The sequence below is a fragment of the Coregonus clupeaformis genome, chromosome 17 (genome assembly GCF_020615455.1).
Source record: "Coregonus clupeaformis isolate EN_2021a chromosome 17, ASM2061545v1, whole genome shotgun sequence".
In the NCBI taxonomy this organism is placed as follows: domain Eukaryota; kingdom Metazoa; phylum Chordata; class Actinopteri; order Salmoniformes; family Salmonidae; genus Coregonus; species Coregonus clupeaformis.
The window spans coordinates 41,889,223-41,905,866 of NC_059208.1; the positions used below are offsets into that span (position 1 = coordinate 41,889,223).

Genomic DNA, 16,644 nt, shown 5'->3' on the forward strand with positions numbered 1-16,644 from the left:
CCTTCAATGCTGCATAAATGTTTTGGTACTCTTCCCAGATATATGCCTCAAAACAATCCTGACTCTGTGCTCTACGGACAATTCCTTCGACCTCATGGGTTGTTTTTTGCTCTGACATGCACTGTTTACTGTATACTGTATAGACAGGTGTGTGCCTTTCCAAATCATGTCCAATAAATTGGATTTACCACAGGTGGATTCCAATCAAGTTGTAGAAGCATCTCAAGGATGATCAATGAAAACAGGATGCACCTGAGCTGTAATTTTAGAATAAGGCTGTAATGTAACCGAAGGTATATGGCATATATGTGTATGTCTACTCTTGCTATGTCTAGAGGTTCAATACCTGCCTAGCTCATCCAAAACCTGTCTGAATTTGTTATTTTCATGTAAAAGTAAGAGTAAGCGAATAGGGTGTTGGATGCATGTGCCTAGGAAGACAGTAAAACTTACCAGGGCGAGCTCTGCCCTGACTCCAATAAACGGCCAGCCCAAGCAGTGTAGTTCAGTACGGTGACAATAATAGAGTTGAAGTCGGAAGTTTACATACACTTAGGTTGGAGTCATTAAAACACATTTCTTGTTAACAAACTACAGTTTTGGCAAGTCGGTTAGGACATCTACTTTGTGCATGACACAAGACATTTTTCCAACAATTGTTTACAGACAGATTATTTCACTTATAATTCACTGTATCACAATTCCAGTGGGTCAGAAGTTTACATACACTAAGTTCACTGTGCCTTTAAACAGCTTGGAAAATTCCAGAAAATGATGTCATGGCTTTAGAAGCTTCTGATAGGCTAATTGACATCATTTGAGTCAATTGGAGGTGTACCTGTGGATGTATCTCAAGGCCTACCTTCAAACTCAGTGCCTCTTTGCTTGACATCATGGGAAAATCAAAAAAAATCAGCCAGGACCTCAGAAAAAAATTTGTAGACCTCCACAAGTCTGGTTCATCCTTGGGAGCAATTTTCAAACGCCTGAAGGTACCACGTTCATCTGTACAAACAATAGTACGCAAGTATAAACACCATGGGACCATGTAGCTGTCATACCGCTCAGGAAGGAGACGCGTTCTGTCTCCTAGAGATGAACGTACTTTGGTGCGAAAAGTGCAAATCAATCCCAGAACAACAGCAAAGGACCTTGTAAAGATGCTGGAGGAAACAGGTACAAAAGTATCTATAGGCGCAGTAAAACGAGTCCTATATCGACATAACCTGAAAGGCCGCTCAGCAAGGAAGAAGCCACTGCTCCAAAACCGCCATAAAAAAGACAGACTACGGTTTGCAACTGCACATGGGGACAAAGATCGTACTTTTTGGAGAAATGTCCTCTGGTCTGATGAAACAAAAACAGAACTGTTTGGCCATTATGACCATCGTTATGTTTGGAGGAAAAAGGGGGGACTTGCAAGCCGAAGAACACCATCCCAACCGTGAAGCACAGGGGTGGCAGCATCATGCAGTGGGGGTGCTTTGCTGCAGGAGGGACTGGTGCACTTCACAAAAGTCAGGAAGTTAAAGCTTGGTCGCAAATGGGTCTTCCAAATGGACAATGACCCCAAGCATACTTCCAAAGTTGTTGCAAAATGGCTTAAGGACAACAAAGTCAAGGTGTTGGAGTGGCCATCACTAAGCCCTGACCTCAATCCTATAGAAAATGTGTGGGCAGAACTGAAAAAGCGTGTGCGAGCAAGGAGGCGTACAAACCTGACTCAGTTGCACCAGCTCTGTCAGGAGGAATGGGCCAAAATTCACCCAACTTATGGGGTTGCTTGTGGAAGGCTACACGAAACATTTGACCCAAGTTAAACAATTTAAAGGCAATGCTACCAAATACTAATTTATTGTATGTAAACTTCTGACCCACTTGGAATGTGATGAAATAAATAAAAGCTGAAATAAATTATTCTCTCTACTATTTTTCTGACATTTCACATTATTAAAATAAAGTGGTGATCCTAACTGACCTAAGACAGGGCATTTTTACTAGGATTAAATGTCAGGAATTGTGAAAAACTGAGTTTAAATGTATTTGGCTAAGGTGTATGTAAACTTCCGACTTCAACTGTATATATTGTACAAAAATAAATCTGCTGCAGTCACTACCATTTAAAGTACTTAAAGACAAGCCAGCACACACATTTTCTTACATTTTAGCAGACACTCTTATCCAGAGCGACTTACAGTTAGTGCATACATATATTTTTTGTTTTTTTCATACTGGCCCCCCGTGGGAATCGAACCCACAACCCTGGCGTTGCAAACACCATGCTCTACCAACTGAGCTACATCCCTGCCGGCCATTCCCTCCCCTACCCTGGGCCAATTGTGCGCCGCCCCATGGGTCTCCTAGTCGCGGCCGGCTACAACAGAGCCTGGATTCAAACCAGGATCTCTAGTGGCACAGCTAGCACTGCGATGCAGTGCCTTAGACCACTGTGCCACTCGGGAAATGTAATTTTTCTAGTTATCATTTGCTTACTTCCACCACCTGTAGCACTATAACTGTGAAAGCCACAAACACCAAAACAACTTTAAAATGTCCAGACTGACACTGGTCAAGTTCCTTGAAAAAACATATTTATACCGTTTATAAGTTTCATACTATAACCATATTTGTATAAATTCCTATGCATTTCATTGGCCACAGGTTACATGGTCAACAAATCTGGTTGGGGAACTGAATGCATTTAACTGAAATGTGTCTTCCGCAATTAACCCAACCCCTCTGAATCAGAGAGGTGCGGTGGGGCTGCCTTAATCAACATCCACGTCATCTGGGGAGCAGTTAACTGCCTTGCTCAGGGGCAGAACGACAGATTTTTACCTTGTCGGCTCTGGGATTCGATCCAGCAACCTTTTGATTACTGGCCCAATGCTCCTACCTGCCAGGATACCTGCCGTCCAGAACTAGTCTTCAAGCGTGTAAGCCACAAAAGACCAAACCATCTTTAAAATATTATATTTATAATTTTTTTTAAATAACTATTTAACATTTGCATAAAAGCTCCATAGGCTATAATAGTCCATTTTGGATTCACCACTGCTCTTGAACCGTTTTAGCTACAAACACCAAACCTACGTTGAAATGTACAGTCAACTTAAATTGATCGTAAAAAGCTTTTTGATACCATTTACTATATTTTAAATTAGCATAAAAGCTCCATGCTACAATGATACTGTAATGTCTTCTCTAGACAGAACGGAATTGCAGAGAGGTATGTTTCAATCATGTATTCCCTGAACTCAAAGCTAACCCTGGGTTGGTTACACTAAAAGTACATGAAAAACTTCTAAACTTAGCTATCCCTCAACTCCGAACTGAGCATCCTTTTCCCTCACGAGCAAACTACTCCAGGTCAATGAACTCTCTCTTCCCACATTCGCCACCCTGGCCTTACTATGTGTGACACCCCCCAAAACAACCCAACAAACCCCCTTCCTATTGGATATAACTTGTAGTCCATGAAGAGGCCAGACCATGGCCCTTTTGGTTTCACCACTGGTCTTGAACCAGTTAAGCTACAAACACTAAATGAAATGTGCAGACTGACTCAACTTTAATTGCCAAAAGCTTTTTGTTACCATTCACATTTTTTGAAACTGTAAATTCATTTTGATGGCTGAATGCAGACTTTAAAATTAGAAACGTAATAATGTTCAAACTAAAATACAGTGAGAGCTTGAAAGCATACTCTAGGGCTTAAGCTGTTATAGTACTCAAACTACCTCACAATTAGCTACTCACTATAGATGAGCAAGCGCACACATTTTCTTCAGGAAATGTCATTTTCTAGTTTTGGAGGATATAACTGGTTTACATCAAACCAAGTTACTCTGGAATTAGGAAAGCAAATTTAGCAGAACATACCATGGGAAAATACACTGTCACCACGTCTATCCTTGATCCCACAGCCTGCATCTCGGTGTCTCATTGCCAAAATGTCACACCCTTTGACAGATTTAAACTATAAGAAGAGAAAGATATATGCCATCCCCAGGTCAGATGCACTGTATACAGTAGCATGGCATACCATGGAGAAGGTTATCTGTCATATGGTTGACCTTTAGGCTGACCTTTCCTTCGCCTAGGCCCTATGTGAAGTCTGTGCTCAGAAAAGAGATGGCTCAATTTAGAGGAAAATACTAATTTCATTAGTTTCTTGCATACTCAGACATCTGTAGCATACAGACCAAGAAGGTCTACACAGAGATAGAGAAATTCTACTTGTCTTAAGGGTTTTAAATGTAGGGTGAAAGTTGTGCAAGCTACTGTGTGTCTAGTCATTTCAACTCATCTCCATTCAGTGAGTGACAATATGATTATGCAGCCAATTTCGTATTGTCACTCATCAATTTATCAAATGTAACACCCCAAATTCTCCCAAGTTCAGTCTAGTCAAGACATGTTGATGTTGAAAGCTGAAATAACATCCTAAAAGTGGCATGTATCGTAAAACGGAAATGCATGTTTTATCGAAGAAGGGTCTACTTGCAATGTTTTCCCTTGAAAAGTTGAATGCAGGGACTGTAGGTCGCTCTGCATAAGAGCATCTGCTAAATAACTCAATTGAAATGTAGATTGAACGGATGTGTCATGAGTTATGGTATGAAGAGTGGTGCTGGAGCAATAGCCAACAGCTGACCCTACAGGAATGGAGTTGGAAGGCTTTGCTGTATATGTCAGAAGGATTTCAGCCAAATTGCCCCTATCCAAATCACTATGTAAACATTTGCCTTTGGCTTTTATTGAGACATGTTACGACTTGGACGAACCATGGCAGGCCCATAGTAGCCACCGCTGCGGCCAGGCAGATTCCTACTGTGGAGTCTTTTCCTGTACCAGCAGTGGTGCCAAAGCCCTCTCCAGGGAGAGGGGCACAGCCGGCCCTGGCCCCAGGATCCTTGCCTGGCCCTGGGCCAACCTCCAGCAGCAATTCTGGATCCACCGTTGATTCCTCTGCTGGGTGATAAGCCTGTAATAAGAAATCCTCCCCCTGACTCAGAAGTAGGATTACATGCATGAATGTAATGAATACAACAGCAATAATAAGTATAAAATATAAGTGCAGATGGAATGGAATGATAAATACACTAACAATAGCACCATAGAGCAACAAACTTTAAGATAACAAAGGACTGCATAAAGGTAGCAGTACAAACTCAACCCAATACCAATACCAAGAACAGGAACAACAATGCCAAACTTACATTTGAATACACACTCAACTTTATGAGAGCAGCTCATAGGATATTGTGCCAGGTGTTGAGACTCTGACCTGCTGCCGGGAAACTGTGGCTAGTGGGAGAGGTGAGCAGATTTTCTGGGCAGGCTATAATGGGATTGACTAATGGAAGGCCTGGTCACTCAGGTCACAGAAAGTTACAGACAGTTACAGGTGGCTGAGATGCTCCCTCCCTCTGCTCATCAGGCTTAAGATGCTCCCAAAGACAAACTGCTTCAACTCCCTTCCTGATCTCATATATATGTTTTTGAATACTACAGTATATTTGCATTAGATTTTTTGTGTGCTTTTTAAGCGCTTTGAGATACGTTATGTAATAAAAATCACTGTATCAGTTAGATGTATTATTATTATTATTCATAATAATAATAATATTATATCTAGGAGCCTAGCAGCCTGGGCACAGTGGGGAGCTCACCATGCCCCGTTTTATGGCTCTGCTATTTTCCTCAGCAAGACAAGGCTGAGTTTTGGGGAGCTTGAGAAAGAGCTGAAGAGAGTGTCAGAGCTCACCAGCAGGGGAATTCTAAACAGTTATTCCTAACGGACAGTAGAACAGGAGGAAGCGTGTGAGGAACTAGGGAATGAGGCACAGAGTCTCAAGAGACTCACCATCCAAGTGACGCCGGCTATCCTCGATCCCGCAGCCTGCCATTCGGTGTCAGCACCTCGCGTAGCTAATTGTAGTTCTTGCTCAGGCAATAAATTAGACTCAAATTCTGCATGCATAGTAGCCTTCTGTAGTGGTGCTGGGCTAAAGTTCTGGGTTATGCACTAACAGATCCCCTCACTATGCACACCCCTCTTAGGGGAGGAGGGTAGGGGGGTGGGGGGGGTTTAGAGGATCTTGTAAATGTCAACCTTCAGTTACTTTTTCTTTTTTTTTCTTACATGGACTCACACACTACCCTGTCCTCTCTCTCTCTCTCTCCATGTTTATTTTGGCCCTGAGAACATTGATGCCTAGGTTCATGATAAGTAATAAAGAACCTCCAACATTCAGTACCTACACTTTAGTTCCCTTTACATCCAAATTCTCAGAATATAAGATAACATTAATTTATCTAGCTGCATTAGGCATTCTGGAGCTCTTGCAGGATATCACATAGCAATGGGCACCAGAGCATCACATGCCCCATCATGTCTCAAAGTCAGTGTTTGGCTTGGACTGAAATAGGTTCTGGTACTCATTTTGGGTTCTGGTACTGTTTATATTTAGGTGCAGGAGCTCCACAACACTTTTGAGCTAATATTCTATACGAGGAACAGGAGCTCAAGCAGTAGAACATTTGAGGTGCCGGTACTCAGCTCCGGTGAGCTCCTTCCCAAGTCAAGCACTGCTCAAAGTGTAATAATCTGAATTTGAGCCCCCTTGACTGTAAATAAGTCTTAGTGCAGCTGTGGTCTTAGCTTGGCAAAAGGACAATTGATGGACACACTGTTATCACTCTAAGAAGCATTGGGTTTCATTCCATGCTCTTTCAACTGTCTTTCATTGCAACATACTATATTGCAGCCAAGCACACCCAATGCCCTGAACAAATATTATTACAATGTTTTTCCCAAAGATTACAGCCTTTAATTAAAGTTAATGCTAAACAGCTGGTTAATACAATTATTATCCAACTATCAAATCAATCCAAATGGAAATTGCTCATCTTCCTCTTATTTGGCAAGATGCATCCAGTTCATTCCACACGCAATGTAGCCAAGATGATCACATCAATAGTGGGGGGGTGTCATTCAAATTAATTTCCTGTTCTGTAATTTATGTTCCTGTCGACTGCGACAACGACCTTGGCTCCCCTATCCATCTGTGACTTGACATTCTGAAGGGGCGTGTGCACATGGGTTGTGTTCACGTGGGGGCGTGTCCATGGACCTATAGGAACATAAATTGCGAGCGCACCTTGCCAACATTGTGGACAGAGCAACTCACAAACGGTATTTTCCAACTTTCTTAATCTTTTTATGGCTTCGTAGCCAACTTGACATTTAATTGTAGAATTATGCGTTGATTCTATGTGGCAATTTGCATTTTGGCAGGTGGAGTCCTACCTTGCTGTTTTGAAAAGCTGTCTTGTATGACTACAAGTTGTATGGACGTAGGCTACAATTTGTGTAGATAGAATAAATTAGCCTACGTGGCATGGAAAGTTTAGTATTTTAGGGGAGCAACATTTTTGGGCTCTTTGAAATTATTCTATTGTCGTGTGCATTGTGCAATTTTGGGGGATTCTATAGATGCCACAAAAGAGATTTGTATCTATCAATGCTACTTTCTTTATATAGTGACCGTTAATCAGTGACGCTTAATGTATTGATGTACATAGATGATTTTAGTTGCTTATTCAAATGTTGCCTCATGCTCATACTGTAACTGTGCTTGGTTATGTAACACACAAGTTAATTAACTTTATTTTTTATTTTTACCTAGACCAGATCAGGCAAAATGGTGAAGATTGGAATCAATGGGTAAGTTGCTTTTTTTGTGTGCATATTTATCTTTGAAATGATCTATTTTAAAAAGAACAGAAGGACTGGCTGTTGACAGGATCAAGTGACATGATGATACCCTGGGTTGCATTGCACTTCTGTACTGTACATTCCATAGGTGTTTGCTCTCAAGTTCATAAGCCTGACCAAAATGCTGGGCCATGCATTATGTGTAGGACTCCTTTTTTAGTTGGGAGTGTGTCTGCTTCTGTCACTGGGAACATTTGAATATTTTCAATTGTGTATATATCTTAAAGGGAATATAAGAACTGTCTGTTGACAGGATTGGGTCACAGGATAGACCCTGGATTGCATTGCACTTCTGGACTGTACATACCCTATAGGCGCTTGCTCTCAAGTTCACAAGCCTGGGTTGTACAGCTTTCACTAGAAACGAAATAGAAGCAAACAGGCCGAAATGAGAAGGGGGCTACCTGAACTTTTCCAAGAAGAAATGTTTCTTTTCATTTTCCATAGCATATCTTTTGTTTGTTTTTGCTATGGTTGTTCAACACCTCCATGGTCTGGCCACTACCATTCTCTACTTATTTATAGTTTGGTTGTCACAATGCCTCTTTGCAACACTCTTGTATCTTTCCTCTCCTCAGCTGTCGCGTTCCTTTATTCTATCCATCTAATAATATCCCGATAGCCTTTTCAGCTAAAGTTCAGAGATCACAGCAAGGCTAACCTTTATTTGGCCAATAGTCAGCTGTCACTAAACTGCAGGAAGATTAAAGTTTGTTATGATAGGCCCTTTCTCAAAATCAACCTAACAGTTTTACTGTGCCCACTTGAAAGATGAAACGCTGCGACCTGGAAATTGATATTTCACTCCTGCTGATCAACCTAAGTATGGAAACGAAATTATGTCTAATGACTGACTAAAAGATCATGCTGACTGTTCACAGTTCCAAAACGGTTTGAAGTATAGTATGATGTAACTTTGTTGACCAGAACAAAATTACTTGTTAAAGGAAATTAATAACAAGGTATTTTTCACCAGAACACCTTACCAAACCTTTGTTTTTTGCCCTGTGTTATTTTGATGTACTTTGGCTCCTTTTTGATGTACTTTGGCTCTGTTGCTGAGCCATACATTGACCCTTGTGTGCAGGACTCATTTTTAGATGTGGGTGTGTCTGCCTGCGTCACAGGGCTGCTGCCACCTGCTGGTATAGTGTGGTAATATGGATATGCATATATAGGAATTAACTGTAAGACTGATTTTCTCTGATTTCTCTTCTCAGATTTGGGCGTATCGGGCGCCTGGTGACCCGTGCCGCTGCCAAGAGCGGTGAAGTCAACGTCGTCGCCATCAACGACCCCTTCATTGACCTGGACTACATGGTGAGAACTTTTTATATAGGCTACTGCTTAATATACCGAAATGTAAAATCAAAATATAGGCTACTGAAATTGAAACGTATAGCGGGAGAAATGTAAACATATTTTACCGAAGTCAGACCTTGAGTGGATCAGGTTTCTTTCGGTTAAACTCAAGAAGGATCTCATGTGCACAAGTTTACTGGACACATTCAACACCTCCCTAAAGGTTGTTGTTCCATAGGTCTACATGTTCAAGTATGACTCCACCCACGGTGTATGGAAGCACAGTGAAGTGAGACAAGAGAATGGCAAGCTGGTCATTGGCAACCTGCACATCACAGTTTTCCACGAGTAAGTGTTTTTCCTTTTCCTTTGCTAATGCTCCAGGTGCATTCATTGGCTTATTTTGTACAGTTTTTGAGATACGTGGTTTTGCACAGAATCAAATTGATGGGTTATACACTTCTTCTGGCAATATGAAGATTTGTCTGTGTATCTCAAACATTGACTATTGGGAGTGCCTTAGCAGTGGGCTAGACCATATATACACTATACAGTGCATTCAGAAAGTATTCAGACCCCTTGACTTTTTCCACATTGTTTCGTTACAGCCTTATTCTAAAATTGATTAAATCATTTGTTTTCCTCATCAATCTACACACAATACCCCATAATGACAAAGAAAAAACAGGTTTTTAGAAATTTGTGCAAATTTATATATCCAAGAACTTAAATACCTTATTTACATAGGTATTCAGACCCTTTGCTGTGAGACTCGAAATTGAGCTCAGGTGCATCCTGTTTCCATTGGTCATCCTTGAGATGTTTCTACAACTTGGAGTCCACCTGTGGTAAATTACACTGATTGGACATGATTTGGAAAGGCACACACCTGTCTATATAAGATCCCACAGTTGACAGTGCATGTCAGTGCAAAAACAAGGCCATGAGGTCGAAGGAATTCTCCATAGAGCTCTGAGACAGGATTGTGTTGAGGCACAGATCTGGGTACCAAAACATTTCTGCAGCATTGAAGGTCCCCAAGAACAGTGGTCTCCATCATTCTTAAATGGAAGAAGTTTGGAACCACCAAGACTCTTCCTAGAGCTGGCCGCCCGTCCAAACTAAGCAATCAGGGGAGAAGGGCCTTGGTCAGGGAGGTGACCAAGAACCCGATGGTCACTCTGACAGGGCTCCAGAGTTACTCTGTGGCGATGGGAGAACCTTCCAGAAGAACAACCATCTCTGCAGCACTCCAGCAATCAGGCCTTTATGGTAGAGTGGCCAGACTGAAGCCACTCCTCAGTAAAAGGCACATGACAGCCCGCTTGGAGTTTGCCTAAAGGACAGACCATCAGAAACAAGATTCTCTGGTCTGATGAAACCAAGATTGAACTCTTACATCTGGAGGAAACATGGCACCATCCCTACGGTGAATCATGGTGGTGGCAGCGTCATGCTGTGGGGATGTTTTTCAGCGGCAGGCACTGGGAGACTAGTCAGGATCGATGGAAAGATGAACGGAGAAAAGTATTGTTGTGTCGCGTCGATGCTGGTACTTATTGCTGTCAAACAAAGAGTCCGCTTAGGCTGCACTTTGATTATAAGGTTTATTTATATCACAAGATTTCAGCATAAGTTTACAGACCTGCAGTGTCTGGAGAAACAGTGTCCCAAATTAATCTGTCTGTTCTAACCCCCTCTGCCTCCAGCATATACTTATAAACAATGCAAAAATATGGGTTGCTCCCTCTGCTGTCCAATCACCTGTCTCCCCTGGGGCGTCACCCTACAAATGGCTACTTTTGAACTAAAATAAACATCCTTTCAATTCCACATGAAAAACATTAACAAAGACATAATCCTAATACACTACAGTATCCTTGATGAAAACCTGCTCAAGACCTCAGACTGGGGCGATGGTTCAACTTCCAACAGGACAACGACCCTAAGCACACAGCCAAAACAACACAGGAGTGGCTTCAGGACAAGTCTCAATGTCTTTGAGTTGCTCATCCAGAGCTTGGACTTGAACCCGATCAAACATCTCTGGAGAGACCTGAAAATAGCTGTGCAGTGACGATCCCCACCCATCCTGACAGAGCTTGAGAGGATCTGCAGAGAAGAATGAGAGAAACTTCCCAAATACAGGTGTGCCATGTGTGTAGCGTCATACCCAAGAAGAGTTGATGCTGTAATCGCTGGCAAAGGTGTTTCAACAAAGTACTGAGTAAAGGGTCTGAATACTTATGTAAATGTGATATTTCAGTTTTCTATTTTGAATAAATTTGCTAAAATTTCTACAAACCTATTTTTGCTTCGTCATTATGGGGTATTGTGTGTAGATTGATTAAAAATAACAATTTAATCCATTTTAGAATAAGGCTGTAACGTAACAAGGTGAAGGGGTCTGAATACTTTCCGAATGCACTGTGTATATACAAAAGTATGTGGACACCCCTTCAAATTAGTGGATTCGGCTATTTCAGCCACAGGTGACAGGTGTATAAAATCGAGGACACAGCCATGCAATCTCCATAGACAAACATTGGCAGTAGAATGGCCTTACTGAAGAGCTGTGACTTTCAATGTGGCACCGTTATAGGATGCCACCTTTCCAACTAGTCAGTTCGTCACACTTCTGCCCTGCTAGAACTGCCCCAGTCAACTGTAAGTGCTGTTATTGTGAAGTGGAAACGTCTAGGAGCAACAACGGCTCAGCTGTGAAGTGGTAGGCCACACAAGTCACAGAACGGGACTGCTGAAACACGTAGCGAGTGAAAATAATTTGTCCTCTGTTGCAACACTCACTACTGAGTTCCAAACTGCCTCTGGAAGCAACGTCAGCACAAATGTTCATCGGGAGCTTCATGAAATGGGTTTCCATGGCCGAGCAGCTGCACACAAGCCTAATATCACCATGTGCGATGCCAAGCGTCAGCTGGAGTGGTGTAAAGCTCGCCGCCATTGGACTCTGGAGCAGCGGAAACTCGTTCTCTGGAGTGATAAATCACACTTCAACATCTGGCAGTACGACGGATGAATCTGGGTTTGGCGGATGCCAGGAGAATGCTACCTGCCTGACTGCATAGTGCCAACTGTAAAGTTTGGTGGAGTAGGAATAATGGTCTGTGGCTGTTTTTTCATGGTTTGTGCTAGGCCCCCTAGTTCCAGTAAAGGGAAATCTTAATGCTACAGCATACAATTACATTCTACACGATTCTGTGCTTTCAACTTTGTCAACAGTTTGGGGAAGGTCCTTTTTCTTGTTTCAGCATGACAATGCCCCTGTGCACAAAGCGAGGTCCATACAGAAATGGGTTGTCGAGATTGGTGTGGAAGAACTTGACTGGCCTGCACAGAGCCCTGACCTCAACCTCATCGAACACCTTTGGGTTGAATTGGAATACCGACTGCGAGCCAGGCCTAATCGCCCAACATCAGTGCCTGACCTCACTAATGCTCTTGTGGCTGAATGGAAGCAAGTTCCCTCAGCAATGTTCCAACGTCTAGTGGAAAGCCTTCCCAAAAGCGTGGCGACTGTTATAGCAGCAAAGGGGGGACCAACTCTATATTAATGCCCATGCTTTTGGAATGAGATGTTCGTCATGTAGTGTGTGTGTGTGTATATAATGATTCCATCCTTAGATTGTTATGGGAGTGCACAGGACCCCTGTAATTCTAACCCTGGATTTGTGTTATAATCCAAACTTCTCCCATCTCTTTACCATCTTCAGGAGGGACCCTTCCCAGATCAAGTGGGGTGATGCTGGAGCTGACTACGTTGTGGAGTCTACTGGTGTGTTCACCACCATCGACAAGGCCTCTGTAAGTACCTCAGTTCACTAGCAGTAGGAAGTAGATCATATTGACAATGGTCTATACTTGAATTCTGTGAGGGGAAAAAAAAAAAATATATATATATATGTGTTTTAATACTTCATGGCTATAAGACTGTGGGTGAGCAGTGAGTGAGCACAGTGCTGTATGTATTTCAATGTTGTAAATTGTTTTAATCGCCTCCAGACTACCAATTTTGCATATCATCAGCTATGAGACTGAACCAAGCAAGGCAGCCTTGATGCTGTGTATTTGTTATTACACAAACGTACCCTTTGACCTCTCACCCCACCCACCACCACCACAGGCTCACCTGCAGGGAGGTGCCAAGAGGGTCATCATCTCCGCCCCCAGCGCCGACGCCCCCATGTTCGTGATGGGTGTCAACCACCATCATTACAATAACTCCCTGAAAGTTGTCAGGTAAGCCACTCCCCCGCAGTGTGACATGTACAAACAGTCCTGCCACAGGGTGACATGTTACTTGTACAAACAATCACTGAAACACACACACACAGTTCCAGCAGGTCAAAAACCCTACCTCTCAGTCTTACTGAGAATGTGAGTATGAAACATGGCCTAAAAACATCCTAAAATTGCTCGCACACTTCAATTTAACATCGGGACAATATCACTAGAGAAGGTGTTTGACAGATTTTGGAACAGAACAGTTTTCAACCATTTTGTATACTCTCATTTCATGCATCGTTTACTTCAAAGGGATTTCCATAGACCTTGTATTACAATTCTATGGCAGCCGCATATCTCCTCTTGAGGTAAGAAAACAAATCAGATTTGGTAACATGGAAAACTATTGATTTTAATACATGTTTGCTTGAAATGAAACTACAGGGTGCAGCTCTATAAATGATTACTTTCTGGCTGTGTGGCACAATGTTAAATTACTAAACTTTTGTGGTGGTGTCATTATTAATAATAATACATAGTTCTCATATTCGGCTTTTCTAATAAGACATAAAGGAAACAAAAAGACAAAACAAACAAGAAATTTGAAAGAACTGCGGTGGAGTGTGAGTTATGGGTAGGTTTTTACAGGACTAGATGAACCGGTGGAGGGAAGGAGTTCCAGACCCAGGGTGTAGCTCTAGAGAATACCCTGTCGCCAAAACTCTGGAGGTTGGACTGGAAGAATACACCAGCAGAAAGGGAAAGTTGTGTTGCATCCAGGTTTTTATTTCTGAGATACAGGATTTAATGTAGTTCAAAGGAGTGGCTTGGTGCTGATACGCTGATGTGTTGTCGGGGTAGCAGTGGAAGTTGAGGTTGAAGTAGTGTCTTTCCGAGTGGGAGCATGTTGATTATTATTGATAATGATGTCATGTCCTCACAGCAACGCCTCCTGTACAACTAACTGCCTGGCTCCCATCGCCAAGGTTATCAACGACAACTTCGGCATCATTGAGGGTCTCATGGTAAGAATGGAGTCAAACAGCACAATTACCACAGGGACTGGGATGTAGTGGTAAGAAGTGGGTCAACACTTGTGGAGATGTAAATGCTAACATTAATAGAGATGTCAATGTACATGCTAATGCTAACAACAATCATGTTGCTGCTCTGCACAAGTCCTGGTTCGTGTTCATTAGGGCACACAACAGAAAATTAAAATGAGGTTTTCTTATTAGTTCAGATAGTACCTTCCTGTTTTCTTCAGTTTGCCTAATGAACATCACCCTGCATAGACTAACATCCATATCACTTGTTTCTTCCCCCAGAGCACAGTTCATGCAGTCACAGCCACACAGAAGACTGTCGATGGGCCCTCCGGTAAGCTGTGGAGAGATGGACGTGGTGCCAGCCAGAACATTATCCCCGCCTCCACCGGCGCCGCCAAGGCCGTGGGCAAGGTTATCCCCGAGCTGAACGGGTATGAACCAATCCAGGACCACTGGTTTCGTAATGGAGGTTTTATGACCATAGTGATAATGGATGGGATTTGTATAGTGCTTTTCACTAAGGGCACATCTGAATATTCCAAAGCGTTATATTTCCCTAGCCCCATCCCTCAGCTGTATATCAAAACAAGTGGCAGGGCTTTTATTTTTTATTTTTTTATTTTTTAAATCCCAGAATGTAGATTTAACTGAACCTTCTGACCCACAGCAAGTTGACCGGCATGGCCTTCCGTGTCCCCACTCCCAACGTGTCCGTAGTTGACCTGACTGTCCGTCTTGAGAAAGCCGTAAGTCTCCCAGTCACCTCTCTCTGCTCTTTTTGTGGTATTTTATTGAAATACAATATGTGATACACAAGGTAAAGCTACTCCGAATACCTAATTCCTCTTGACCACCCTTCCAGCCCAACCCACCTACAAGCTACCCTTGTTTTTGCAACTTTCATTTAGTTACTGTCTACATAACGCGCAATAGGCACTTCATACATAATCATTTGGTTACATTGTTGTTCTATATGTAATGTTTTCTCCTATCTGCCTCAGGCCCCTTATGAAGAGATCAAGAGAGTCATCAAGGAGGCCTCCAAAGGACCCATGAAGGGAATTCTGGGATACACAGAGGACCAGGTAAATATTTTCCCATCCCAAGACCCTGCTTGAATACTCTAAAATGCATCATTCCTTCCATACTTGAAGAAATCACTGATCTAACATGATTTGATAGGTGTGAGCAAGGTCCTGTGTTGCTGTCATGTCATAAAGTGTCATGTATGTGATTACCACAATGAAGGAAATAAGGAAGGATGCATTTTAAGAGTACTTGAACAGGGCCCAAGCTTTTCAGACTCTCATGCACTGGGCCTCAAGGTCATGATGCAATACTTAAGCTCAAACACTAGGGCGCAGTAGAGTAATTGTAATTTCAGTTTTTCACATAATGAGCCTAAAGCCTGTTGCTCTCCCCTCCTCAGGTGGTGTCCACAGACTTCAATGGCGACAAACGTTCCTCAATCTTCGACGCCGGCGCAGGCATTGCACTCAACGACCACTTTGTCAAGCTGGTCTCATGGTATGTATCTAGACCTACCCCCTTCAAAACACACAGAATCAATGTTGTAATTTTGAATATTTTTATACATTATAAAGACTTGTTCATCTTGCTCCCTCTCCCATAGGTATGACAATGAGTACGGCTATAGCAACCGCGTTATTGACTTGTGTATGCACATGGCACTCAAAGAGTAAAGTTTCCACACCACACCTACACCCCCCCCCACCCCCATGACCTCTTCCTTCTCCTGAACGGACATCCAACCCGTCCACCGCCAGAGAAAGAACCAGTAGCAAAGTCTATAGCAATGTTTTTATAATAAGTCACACCTCTGTTCTGTTCAGAAGACTGTTTTTTGCCGGCAGAATATTTCTGTCCACCGCACCATGCCTTAATTCACAATAAAAGTCCTCTGTTTGTGAAAATGTTTTGTCGTCTCAGTCCTCAGGAGCACATCTTGTAAATGCTTGAATCGTTCAAATCCACACATTAATTTAGATGCATTTACATTTTATTTCCGTGAATCAAACTTGACATTCATGGTACATTCCATTAAAGCCAAACAGAGGCTGTAAAACTAAGCATTTGGACCATGAGTGGCATGCTAAAATGTTCCCATCATTTACTCAAGTCTGAGTCTTAAATGATCTTGAAAAGAGAAGAGTTGAAGGAATGTTTTATCATTGGAATGTGATCCAAAATGAGGCAACGGTGTGCTTTAGGACCATGTGGACGCCTCCGAGCGGTCGGGTAGGC

General features: G+C 42.5%; 1 protein-coding gene across 2 annotated transcripts; it reads left to right on the forward strand.

The window, feature by feature from the left end:
• The first annotated feature begins 7,129 nt into the window (after positions 1-7,129).
• Positions 7,130-16,313, forward strand: LOC121586425 (glyceraldehyde-3-phosphate dehydrogenase). Of its 2 annotated transcripts, none has more exons than XM_041903093.2 (12): positions 7,130-7,201; positions 7,695-7,732; positions 9,004-9,103; positions 9,324-9,433; positions 12,820-12,910; positions 13,230-13,345; positions 14,274-14,355; positions 14,659-14,810; positions 15,047-15,125; positions 15,381-15,464; positions 15,809-15,906; positions 16,013-16,313. In XM_041903093.2, exons 2-12 carry the CDS (start codon positions 7,710-7,712, stop codon positions 16,080-16,082), a joined length of 1,005 nt encoding a protein of 334 aa, XP_041759027.1. In that variant the 5' UTR covers positions 7,130-7,201; positions 7,695-7,709; the 3' UTR covers positions 16,083-16,313. The 2 variants fall into 2 exon arrangements, with proteins under 2 accessions (XP_041759027.1, XP_041759028.1); XM_041903094.2 differs by having other exon boundaries at positions 7,149-7,201; positions 7,700-7,732.
• Positions 16,314-16,644: the final 331 nt, after the last annotated feature.